Below are 13,486 nucleotides of genomic sequence, written 5' to 3'. Positions count from 1 at the left end.
GTGCAAATGTTCCAAAGTAATTCAGGATTTTGGTCATTCCGGGCACACATTGACCACCATATTGAATAAACAGTAGGTCCTAGCTTTCAATAACGTCCACCCTGTTTTCGGTTCAGTTTTTTTCAGTGGTGATGCACTGTTCATCATCAACACTGTAATTTAAAACTCAGATCACTTCTGACCTGATCCTAAAGAGACCTCCCAGTGATGAAAGACAAATGCAACGACCTCCCCTGTAGAATTCATTTCATTAATCACTGCATATTATTAGTCCTGATCCAGGCTGATTGTCATGATTAGTCTAGCTTCACTCAACCAGAGTGCTGTCAGTTCAAGGCATATCAAAAATAAACCAAGTGTTTAGGGGCTACATTTACTTCAGGTACACTAAACGGCTTTTGTTTATTTCCAGCTGTACAGTCCTAGTAACTCTGGTTCTCTAAGACTTTTTAAACCACTTAAAAGTAGAACGAAAAATAAACATAATACACAAGATAATCGAAGGTGATTCAAATTTGAGCATTATTTTTGTTCAACTAATGTATTTATTATAATAGGCACAGACATGGCATAAAGTAAATGTAGTATTGTGGGATCCACAAAAGAAATGTATAGAAAGGACAGAGGTAGGCAGAAGTACAAAATACAGTTTGTAGGGGGAAAAACTATTCAAAAGAAAAACTGCACTGCCCCCACAAAACTGTATCTGTAACATTGTGAAAAGGATAGAATGACTGTTCCTACATACTGTATACTGTACAGTAGCTCTTCCATTAACAATTAAATTGTGAATTGGAATAGAAAACACTACAGCTGCACACTACAGAACATTCTCAAGCACTGCAGCACTGCTGTCTTTGAGAAATAGTCATAAAGGCCTTAAAATCTAGTGGGACAAGGTTAGTGATGTTTGTTTATGTGTTAGAGACCAGTGATCTACCATATTACTAAGGTAACTATCTCTTGACAACACACGGCATTTGTTTAAAAGCCAGAAACGCAACACAATTGTATTAAGATTTCTTTTTTGTTTTACTTGCATATCAAGAGAATAGTAAGCTGGAAATTATTCAATTTCTGACTGTAACAAAGTATTTTCCCCTTCTTTTTAATTACAGTATGTTCAATAGTAGATTATGTTAATGTAATTTTGGTGCTTGAGGATATTGTAACTGATATTCATGTTTACTTAAAAGCTACCATGCTATCTCCATTTAGTGGTGAATGTAAAGCCTGAAAATCAAGTTTAGAAAGGATAAAATGTAATGAAACTTCAGAAGGAAGGATCAAGTTCAGAGTGATTTCTATTTAGAACAGTCTCTTGCTTCTTTTCAATGGCACACACTTCTTATTTGACTACACAAATAATTATTTTTAAAACTCTTTTGAGAAGGTTTATTTTTTGGATTACAGCAAATATAACAGGAAAAGAATAGCAAATATATTTTCCTCAAGATTTCTGACAAACTGAAAGTATACACACTCGTGTACACATTGTTTAAATGGACCTTCAGGTTTCTTGTTAGTAGTTGTATTACACTTGCAGGGGTTTGAAAAGCAATTCCAATTAAGGGAAATGTCCTGTAGTGCTCAGCCATGTCTAATATGCCAAAACTAGACTAGGACATCATAAAAGCATATAGAGCAATTCTCTGTTGAAACGGATATCATCATGGTGCTTGTATAGTGTTTTCCAAACACTTTTATTATTGAGGAGCTAAATGTAGAAGTTACTGTAAATATGTGGGACTCATTCCAAATCCAGTTGCATCACTTTAATGATAGAATATTATGGCACAGCATTGGTACTGCAGGAGTAAGTACATTCGTACTTTTTAAAGGTATGAACGAGTCTCTCCCATCTTAAGTGTATGGTTCTTCCTGTATAAATTCCACGCATTTAGAGCAAATACTAGTTTAATGCTGAGGAACTACATCCCTTTCAATAAAACAAGACATTTCCTAGTCTTAAAACAATAATTTTTTCTGTATTTTCAATTCTGCATCCTAACTGTCCTCTATGAAAAATTTAAGCTGGGGCTAGACATACTACTGAGACCTAGTTCTAAAAAATAATTGTGACATCAGTATTAAGCACATAAACAATAACTTACAGAAAGAACTCTATTCATATCTTTAACCTCTGAAAATGCAACCCATCTAATAATTCTTCAAAAGCCTTATACTGTATTCCCTCATCCTCATCTCATTTAGGGGATCACTTTGTGAGCAAATCTATTGCCTCAGAACATTAAGTTCAAAGTGATTATCCTATGTCATTTCCCATGACACTCTACATTTTGAAAGTGTTCTTAATAAAGACTTAATTTCAGTGAATACTCTGTTACTAAAATGTAACATTACTGCAAAAACAACATAATAAAAACAACATAATATTCACAGTAGCACACTATCTACAAACTATGTACAAACTATCTTTACCATTTATCTCCGCGAACTGCTTTCCCTGTAACCTGATCAATCAACTCCTCGTTCCAGGAGACAATTACCTGATGGCAGCTTAAAGATTATTTAAGCTAATTTTTAAGACAACCAGCTAAATAACAGGCAAGATATTGCTTTTTTATTAAGTCATGAGTGTACAATGCAGCATAACAAATGCAAGAGCACTGAACCGTTTCAACATCCAAACTTATAATAATCATGGAGTAATCCGTTCAGTGTATTTCACACGAGGTGAAAGGTTTAAAATTAAATTCTTCATTAAATATATTAGAACAGTCCACAAATCTCTTGTGCAAAACACAGATTCGGAATTAATATTTTATTCAATACTACAGTACATTTACATGTTATTATTTTTCTGCAGATGTTATTTTAGTTCCCTTAAGTTCTTGTATTTCTCAAAAGCAGGCTCAGTAATTGGCACTTGAGTGCAACTTACTATAAACAAACACATATACAGTACATGAACAAATCATAATGATATAAACCTTCATAGGCATCCCATCTTAGGTGTACAGTATGTGGTGACAATTTCTTCTCATACAGCCAGTGAAAAGCAACAGATTTCCAGTCTACTGTCTGCAATTTTATTTCAGCAACCAATATTGCCATCTAATGGTATAACACCCACAAATAGAGCTGCTTTCACATGAACAAAGTACACAAATTCAGGCAAAAACAAATATTTAGAAATGAATATGTAGAATGGTTGCCAGAGACCTTTTAATCAAAATAAATGATTATTTCAGTAATTAAAACTACTGTAGTTCTTTCAACTATTTAAGCACATGCAACTTACTACCAAAATTATTAAGGGGCATATTGGTGACTATCACTTACAAACCTATCCAATGAATTTTGACAGTGACATTTTGTGATGGTTTTAATCATCCTATAATTTGTAAACATGAACAAGAAGCCAAGAAATTGAAACACACAGCGTAGGCTGTTCAGGACTGTACTGGGTAAATAATAATCACATCCATCAGTAATAAATTCACAGCATGAAATGAACAACTTTAACTAAGTTAAAAAAACAATAGAAAAAATACTTGAATGGCTTTGAAATGCAAAAACTACTGTTTGTATGGTTATAAATCACTACAGCATGGTTCATAAACGTCTTCCCAGAAAGACGTGTTTAAGTATTGCTGCACATCTTTCAGTATAAACCACGGCATACTGTATTTTGACAATACATTCATACACAACAAATCCTGCAATGTTAATTCAATCAACTCTGACAGAGTCGGATATAACACCAGATTATTCTTCTTAAGAAAGTCTGTTAGACTCAAATGGAAAGATGCACTGTGTAGAATCACTGGTGAGTTTACACAAATTTGCATTTTAATTTAATTATCATTTTATCTAGATTATTGGACTAGAAATCTGAGTAATTTGTAACTACAGAGCAGGTAAGTGGGAGGTGAACTCCCTCATATTGTTCTGACACATCATGGCAGATTCTGAGGATTGCAGGATTAGACTTAATGATTAGTTCACTTACTGTACAATTATTGGAAGCAGTTTTCCTCATATGCCTTGATACTGTAGTACTTTGCACATATTTTATTTTAATGCGTCTTTGGATTAAGCTAAAAAAGCAGAACTCATCTTAATTTAGTTCTGAAATCAAATAGGGAATTAAAAATCCTAATATTCTTGATGTCTACTTAAATTCCTGAATGAAAATCTTGAAATCATGTCTCAGTATTACCCTCTACTGTGTTGTTCACATAGTATTCAAAATCTGATTCTGTTCAATTGGGTACTAACTGTAAGTGCAATAAAGATTTAAAATATTAATGCAGTGACAATTCAGTGAAATTAGGTGATAAGATTTATCAGTTTTCTTACATTGGCTTGAAAGGCTTCATTCTACGGCTGAAACACAAGTTTGTACGGAATGCAGTGTAGCTGCATAACACAAACACGTCACTTTTCATTATGCATCTATCATTGACTGCAGTCACTTTTGAATTTCACGACATTGGTACTTGCAGTTTCTAAGGATTCTCAGTGTGTGTATCCAGGTATTAGAATCTAACAACAACCTAGTGTTGAATCACACACAGAATCAGCCTGCACCACATTGCAAAGCCTCTGATTCTAGAAGCTAACAAATCAGACGGACATTGTAAGCATTATCTCTTTTCACGAGCACATTTCTTCAGTGATGTTGCATAGACACTACACTACACAGTAGAATATTTAGTATTAACTGCACGCATTAAAGTTAATGAAGCAGCACAGTAAGTCTATGCTACAACAGGTACTCTGTTTCAGTTTATCTCTTTGCTGACCTGTATTAAGAGTGCACGTAATGGAGACAGAGGCTTTACTTTGGAAAACATTACCACACTAAGCCTTGAGGAAAGTATGTAAAGACCGTGGTTGCTGACTAGTACAATGCATTGACAAATAAGACAAATACCATACAGTATGCACTGTGCTTAAGTGCTTCAACAATTATATTTAAAAATGATGCCGTTACAGTGAGTATATTGAACAATTCCATCTTCTCTTTAAGGAAAGACAGCCAAGTGGAATACAGTAGCAATAATATTAGCTGGGAAGTCCATTACAGGGGTTACAACTGTCTGCCTAGAAGATTTAATCAGTTTTAAATCTTTCAATCAATTAACCATACAGTACGTGTTGCATTTAGTGTAGACGTAGCCATTTCTTATTACATAACATACATACAAGAGCCAAGATACTTGTACTTTCTTTGGATACATAAAGTACTGTAGGTAATATTAGTCACTTCATTGTAACTGAAGACAAGAAAAGGGAGACTTAAAATCCCCGCTTGATCACGTTTCAAGTGCAGCCTGCATACAAATTCATCTCCTCTTGTTCGTGCAAGAGTGTAGTACGGCAACGAAATTATACCAACATTATATAATGTATGAAAACCGCTTTTTTCCGTTGTTTCCACTTTGTGGCAGAAGCCAAACGCATTTTAGCATATGATTGATGAGAACCTATTCGAAACCGATGGCTACTGTATGTTAAGACCCGAAAGCTTCTAACAGTATGAATGCATTGATCGGTCTTCCTTACCGTGAACAATACACGTTGCCCACTTTCGCTGCCACTGGGGCATCACATTCGCTTTTTTAACAACGTGTCACACAAAGGAACATACAGCAAGTAACAATAAAAAAATAAGGCTGAATGTAGTGCGCCAAACATAAAAAGGTGAATTTTAGGATGCCACTTCTGCCACAGAAATAACCGAAGGCAAGATATCGTGGGCAGACTGCAATACAGTATTAAGACTGCAATACTATATTTCAGATCAGCAATGCGCTTCAGCGTCGAAATGATTGTTCTAGTACAAAGGGAATCATAGCTAAGTGCTAGAACTGTAATAAAATAGCCGTCAGAAGCGGAAGCAAATTGCATGCCAATCTACAGACAATTACGATTCCTTGCTGATCAATTTGCCCAAAGAAAAAAAGAACGCATTTTTATTCGAGCCAGCTACCGAGGTCTTTCAAACATACAGTACTGTAGGTATAGAGTCATATACTGCTTGACTGTAACAAAGGATACATTTTAGCTCAATTTACTAACAATCGCTATTAAAATATCTACTTCGCACTGGAAATAAATACACGAGCCTTTGAGAACACTTAGGCTTGCGGTTGTTTGAACACCCACGTCTGTAAGGTTTATAATTTCAGAAATGCAGTTTTTCAAACACTACCATCACACGCAGGTACTGTAGATTCACAGACCAAAGCACTGCATCCCCCACCAAAAACCAAAAGGAGAGATCAATCGCAATTCTTGGTGGGCTGGGTGTTATAATAAATCGTCATTTAAAAACAATTCAAGACCTGTTGGCCACTCCGATTAAAACTAACAAAACAGCTCAGACAACGAATTGTAGCATTTACCAACTTGACGCATCTCGTCAAGCAGTTATACTTACAAGCGTATGTCATTGCAAAGCTATTCCCAATATGCACCATATCCACCTGGGGTACCAGTTTGGGGATGTCTTGATGATGCGATAGTGCAAATCGAAACACTTCATATTCGTGTGAATTTGTGGGAAACAATCCCCCTGAATAACAAAAAGGAAAATACAAAATGTTACAAGAGAGAAAAAAAACTCGATATCGATAACTTCGAACTAATTTGGAATAGCCCGTTTTTCATTACTCGTAACAAATATAAACATTTACTGTCTTCCCCTAAGCCTGCCTAATTTGTCAAAAAGTAAAAACGGCATAGGCATCAATACCACTTCCAATAAAGAAAAAACAAAGATGTTAAAATCCGACATCACCATTTCTTTACTCACCTATATTGATATTACTTGGAAAACTTGAACCTAAACACACCCCCAGAAAGCTGGTGTAGAAGAGAGTAAAACTGCGCTGCATATTTCCTTTTGCATTGGCGAAGAAAAAGCTGAATTCCAACCATAGATAGATCTCTTTTTTTTCGCTCTTCGGGTCTCGGTGTACTTACAATGCTGCCTAAACAGCAAATGACAGCAGGATTAGCTGAGCTCTCAGTGAAACCCTCTTCACTCTCGGTGAGCAGTTAATGCTAATATCCTTGGCTACTAAGAGCCGTGGCTGGGAGCCCTAACTGCGATTCCCAGAGGGAGAGATGATCGTGGGTGTCTATTATTTACAGGTGGGGGATCCCTTCACAATTGTTTTTCCTTCATAAACAATCTTTTGCCGTCTGTAACTTTCTGTGACATCTCTGTTAAAATAATCCTGTAAGAAATGCCACAGCACAGTATATGCTAACAAGCTGTTCGAGGACGAGAACACAGTGTTTTAACCCCTGCAGACCAAACCATTTGCAATATGAATGACTGTAGTCGTCTTTTTTTTTTTCCCTCGGGAATTGCATCAAAGAGCTGTCACTCAAGCAAATGTCCGTATTGGTCAAGAGAACACCGGAAAGGCAAAGTTTAAATTAGACTGGAGTGAATTTTGATTGAGGTAACCACATGGCCGTGAAGGAGGAAGTTGAGTTAATATCTTGCTCGACAAAGGTTGGCTTTGGAGTTACTCCTGATAATGATGGTGATGATGGAATCAGCCACTGTAGTGTACTGCTGTCACAGCTGGTTATGGCAAGTCATCGTCATCATATTGTATCTCTAGTGAGGGGACAAAAAGGAAAGTCGGGGTTTCAAAGATTAAACAAAAAAGTCGACGTTTCAAAACTTAAACAGCAAAGCAGGTGCTTCAGCTTTGAGCTAAAGTGTCTTTAAATAAGTGTTATTTCAAGTCATTTTTGTCATATTCAAGTAATATTTCAAGTTATTTTTAGTCATTTTCGGACGACTGTTGTTCTCAGGTCAATAGAGCATGCAAACAATAATTAAATGGACATTCATTGAGCAGGATCTGTTCATTGCTTGTCCAAGTTAGAAAGACCCAGTAAATTCACAGCCCCCACACTTTCTCCTGCCTCTGTCTTATAACTGTGATTTTCCATGCCATTGGTTTGAAATGTTCACCAGAAAAGGCACAATATTGCTGTTCTTTAAGGTCACATTAGGCTTCAAATCAATTATTCAATAAATCTACCACTCACATGTTTTACACCCTGGGTTTTTGCCATTAAATATTTATGCCATACAATAGCCTTTTAACAATTAAACTTGAGTCTGTGAATGCTGCTTTTTAGATTTTGCTTGAATTCCCCTGTGACCCTGTATTGGATAAAGTGATTAGAAAATGGATGGATAGATAACCATAAACTGAATAAACTGTTGTAGACTCCCTTTATCCAGTTCTCTCTCTCACAGCTGCAAAGCAAGACCCTAGTTAAGAAACAAAGTTTTCAAAACATGACTTATCCTCAGAAATCTGCGTAAGACAAGGGGTTAAGATACATACAAAAACTGCCATGAATAAATGACAATTGTGGGAAAAATGGTATATGCTATTTTTTTATGGTGACATAACCCCTTTGGTCTTGCCACATGACTGGACTTTTGGCTGACTGGGCCTGTTCATCTGGTTCTTTGCTGTGAGGCTTTGAGTAAAGGGAGAATCCTGAGAGTTGATGGATTAAATCCCCACCACCAGTAAACTCCACACATGAACCTAAAATTTAAAGGGAGATGTCAAGATGTGTCATTTGAATTAGTACGCATAGAAAATGTACTAAATACTCTATATCCAAGTAATGCATGGTAAATACATGTATTTTACAATAAGAAAAGATGAACACACATACAGTATACTGTAATAATAGCACCTTTAAATATTCCCAGTCTATCCCAGTCTGCACTGTCACTGCGTATTCATGTCAAGAGGACAGAGAAGCTTGCATTATGAAGTAATTACATTGATTAAAAATGTGAGTTTCAATGAGTATAGGAGGCAGTTGCATATAATGTCTCTGCAGTATGGATGTATTTGGTATTACCTACCATTTTGACCTAAATTATTTAAGAAGAAGAATTCAATTCTGTAAAACACGGGGTATTGCAACATTGATATTTCCATTTTACTCTTGTGATTTTGCTTGTAAAGCAAAACTGAAAAACACTGATGCACAATATGTCTTACAAAGCTGGTGTTTCCATTCTTAATATCACAGGAAAGTGTCCTTGTAATTCTACTGTCATGCAAATACCTCCTATCTGCTTTTATGGGTTTTGTTCTGTTTTTTATTAATGATAGAAAGGAAATTTCCATTGTCACATTACTATAGGACAAATGTTCTCTGCCTGAACTGACTAAAAAGAAAGAGACAGAGAAACCCCACAGCTCTAGGTCTGTTTTGGATGGAAAGGTAATGTTCTGGTATCTGACAATGAAGTGTTAGTAATACAGTCACTAATTGGTCTAGTAAGGAGAAGAATAGCCCTCAGACACAAAATATAGCTTTTGAGTGAATCTGAACTACTGTAGACCTTAGCCTTTTAAGATGAAGTCTGAAGTAACACTCACATGAAAGAACAGCAGCCCTCAAGAAATGATTAGGTAAAAATGGTATTTTCAATGCAAAGCTGTACCTGACTACCATGTGTGAAAGTGTACCTGCCGTTTTCTTCTTTGCTGAGAACAACTGTGTAAAATATCGGAATGTGACGTTAAAGTGACACTGCAAACATGTAGCTAAAGGCAACATTGGAACTTTTTAATCTAACTGCAAAGTGTTACATCTACTGTAGCATGATCCCAACTCTCTGAGTCAACCAGTCAACACCACCCCTACTGTCAAGCATGGTGGCATGGTGGTGGCAGCATTGCATTATGGGGCTGATTCTCCTCTGCTAGGACTGGGAAGCTTGTCAAGATTGAGGGGGAAAACTATAGAGGAAAGTAAAGGCAAATATTGGAGAAAACCCCGATTATGTCTGTTAAAGATATAAAGAGACAAAACTGAATCACAATCTATCATAATTATTGTACCATGACATGGTATGAGGGAAACTGTTGGGCCTGCGAGGCCCAGAGGTCTTTTTTGATAGTTTTAGTTTTGCCTCGCCTCCACACCCAACGGTCAATTGTTATTATATCGTTAACTGCTATAGAAGTCTGTGAAGCATCGTGTGGCAAAGTGTTGCAAAGGGAACTGTATCAAATAAGATGATTTATTGATTGAAAATTCAATTTTCAGCAGAACACAGACCCAAAACACAAACCTGGGCTACAGTGGAGTGGCTTAACAAGAAGAAAGTGAATGTCCTCGTGATTCAGTCTGACTTGAATCCAACAGAACATCTGCAGCAAACTTAAGAATCGCCGTCCAGCAATGATCGCCAGAACAGTTTCACAGAGTTTGAGCAGGCTTGCAAAGTAGAAGGGGGACAATTTGTACCATTTGGATGAGCAAAGCTGGTAGATCCAGAAACACTCACAGCTGTAGTTGCTGCCAGAGGTATATCCACCAAATATTAATTCAGGAGGGTGAATACCTATGCACTCAATGTATTTTAGTTTTGGACATTTCTTTGTAGTTTCTGCTGACATTTAACTTCTTGTCCCATAAAAGTGTTCAGTTTAAGCAAGCAAGTTTTGAGTATTAACAACAGAGCCTCAGATAAAATTGTTTAGTTTAAAAATAAAATATTAATATAATTTTAGTGATAATAATAATTAAATAAACTAAAAAACTAAGTTGAAAACACAAAGTAGTCTCTGAATTTATCTGTACCTGTACCTACTGTATCCAATCTGGACCTATATCTTTGTATACCACAGGAATTTCATACATTTTTTATTTGATTATTATTGTAATTACAGTATTAGGTTATGTAACACATTTGACTTCTACACATGGATGATTACAATCCAGGCTATTATTCATTTATTGTTGCAGTTATTTGTTAGAATAACGTTCTAAATCCTTAACTATAATACTTAGATTCACTAAGGATTAAGGATAAGCTCATTTATCAGACACTTGACGATTGATTTTTCAGGCTTGAACTATAATATGTTTTTTTTATTCATTGTTTTGAGCAAAAAAAAAAAGTTTTATTAAATCTTTTTTTCTGACGATTAAACCTTACATGGAATTTAGCTTTGACAGAATTATGACAAAAAGCCTAAAAAGTAACCAAGACCTAAAAGTTAAATATTCAGGTGGGTAGCTGCGTCAGCATGCGTAGGCTGAAAAACACCTCACACCTGAAGAAGGCTCCAAGGCCGAAACGTTGCGTTTTCTTTCTTCTTTTTTTTCAGCATGGAATAAACCTATTACTTGTTCCTAAAAATTAAATGTCCACATGGCATTGGAGCAGATTCAGAACACAGCAAACACAAGCTGTACAAGACACATTTACATGAATAATCTATTAAAAAATATTTTTAATGCCAATATTAACATTGTATAAGAACAGTATTAAAAGGCTACAGGTGGAAACCAGATATTACACTCTGTAATATCAATCCTTCTATCAAATATCAGGAAGCAGCTTAACCTGGTAAGAATCATAGCAGCACAGTGCCTATCCTGGAAGTATAGAGTGCAAGGAAGTCCATGTCCCGTATAGTTCACAAACTCAATACTCCAATCAACCTGGATGGCATTATAGGAAATAGAGGCTTGACTTCTCTGCCCTGTCTCTGCTGCAGGGAATAATATAAGCAAGTATTAGTCTTACAAAAGGCTAGGCATGGAAGCAGAGTTCTAGAATAGAAAAAGGTGTTATCGAGTCTGCTTTTGTCCTATTTGTTGGAGGAAGGGAGGAAACCGGTGGCCCCGTGGAGAAGGAACATACAAACTCCACCCAGAAGGCACACCAGGCAGGTGTTGATTCCAGGACCAGCATCTCTCAGAAATACTGAAACTAATTTATTATTCACACCACAGTTTTTAAAGGCCAAGGACAGGGTTGTCATTTAATGATGTGCTGTATAATCAAAGTAAGCAGTTATTTCTGGACCAGAGATACTGTATTTTCCACCTTTTGGCTAAACGCAACAGAGTGCAGATAATTCTCCACTGCCTAAAAGTACATACAGCACACATTGGTATTCGATATATTTTGTTTTACCCTGATGCTGAAATGCATTATACAGGTATCTGCATGAATTCTCCTTAAACACACTGAAGACATTACAGAAAACAGAGTCTGGGTTTTAGGAATGATATGAGCAAGTGTGAGTCTTACAAAAGAAATACAATCAGGTTTCCAGAAGAGAAAAGGTGATTTCAAGTCTGCCTTTGTCACAAATGCATCTACTAGCTTTGAGAGCTTTAAACGAGTGCAGCAGATTGACTGTACAGGAAAAACATTGCCAACAGAAAGAAATGGAGAATATGCAGTGGAAGGAACAAAAGCTAAACTAGCAGTAAGACCTCTGGAGTTTGAAAATGTAAATCGTGAATTGTTACAGTTTACAAACATGGCTGAATGTCAGTTGAAAATAAATCTTCTTCCCAAAGCTGAAGTGTTTCGCAGCACATATGATGTTTTGAAGAATAATACCACTTAAGTATGTTTTATACCAATATGTGAGGTATTATATAATAAAATGTTAACACACTTTTAAAACATTTTATATACATAAACCAGAAATGTTCATTTTTAAATTTGTCAATGTAACATTAGATTTAGTGGTATCGTATAGGAGCACTCGGGTGATGCATGCAGCCTGTGCCTGCTGTACTGGGTGAATGCCGAGGAATGCTGGCTCAGTTCCAGGCTGCTTGGTGAGTTCCCAGTGGCTGCTCTGAGTCTTCATGGTGACTGCAGGTAATGGGGCTGGATAGATCTGGCAGTGTGACTCTTGAATAGCCAAGCACAGCAACCACAGATCCTGCAGGGTGTCTTGGCCTATTCAGGAAAATACCATAAAGTAAAAGCCTATTCATGCTGAATTTCTTTAAAGTCATTAAGAAAGAACAATAAACTAAAATGGAGTATCAGAAGGGTGGCATGGTGGTGCAGTGGTTCACCTTGCAACACTGGGGCCCTGGGTTTAATTCTGGATCTGGGATGCTGTCTATATGGAGCTTGCATGTTCTTCCTGTGTTTGTGCGTTTTTTCTCCCACAGTGAAAAGACCTACTGGGAGGTTAATTCTGGGAAATTCTGGTCTTCTGGGAAATATGGGACTATGAGTGTGTCCTGTGCTGGATTGACATCTTGTTCAAGGTGTTTCCTCGTTTGGTTTTGTTGCAGTTGTTAGGCTGTGGCTCCCTTGTGGCCCTGAATTGAAAGAAGCAGTTAAAAGAGGGATGGAATATCAGAAAAATACAAACATTTTACATTTCTGTAATATAGGTAATGTGTTTCATTCTTGGATTTGTCTCTGTTTATCAGATTCAGCATTATTACAAAATATTTTATTACAAAAACACAAACTATTTTTCTGTTGTTGATTTGCTTTTCAATTTCAGCAAAGCCTTTGGTGTACAGTATGCTGACAATACGCAAGTCTGTTGCTGGATTTGGTTCCCATCTGCACTTATAACTGTTTCATTTTCATTGTGCCCTAGTCGAAAGTAATTATTTTTCCTCTATTTCCTTTGTGGTTCAACACAGTAATGATTCTGAGAGAAAGAATATC

At 36.5% G+C, this 13,486-nt stretch overlaps 1 protein-coding gene across 5 annotated transcripts in view; it reads right to left on the bottom strand.

Annotated features, from left to right (window-relative positions):
• LOC148650461 (glutamate receptor 1-like) overlaps nucleotides 1-7,263 on the bottom strand; it is an 84,563-nt gene extending 77,300 nt beyond the window's left edge. For 3 of the 5 annotated variants that reach the window (XR_015926136.1, XM_088604279.1, XM_088604281.1), the window contains exons 1-2: nucleotides 6,788-7,261; nucleotides 6,413-6,547 (exon numbers count right to left, since the gene is read on the bottom strand). Coding sequence is in view for 4 of the 5 variants with exons in the window: in XM_088604279.1 (XP_088460405.1) it covers nucleotides 6,413-6,547; nucleotides 6,788-6,869 (217 nt within the window). In the remaining variant the exon portion in view is untranslated. Of the gene's footprint in view, nucleotides 1-6,412; nucleotides 6,548-6,787 lie in introns of all 5 variants that reach the window. The other 2 variants (XM_088604282.1, XM_088604280.1) reach the window with 2 other exon arrangements.
• Between the last annotated feature and the right edge of the window lie 6,223 nt (nucleotides 7,264-13,486).

This window comes from Lepisosteus platostomus, chromosome 13 (assembly GCF_059453375.1).
Source record: "Lepisosteus platostomus isolate fLepPlt1 chromosome 13, fLepPlt1.hap1, whole genome shotgun sequence".
NCBI lineage: Eukaryota > Metazoa > Chordata > Actinopteri > Semionotiformes > Lepisosteidae > Lepisosteus > Lepisosteus platostomus.
This window is presented reverse-complemented; position numbering and strand designations above follow the sequence as displayed.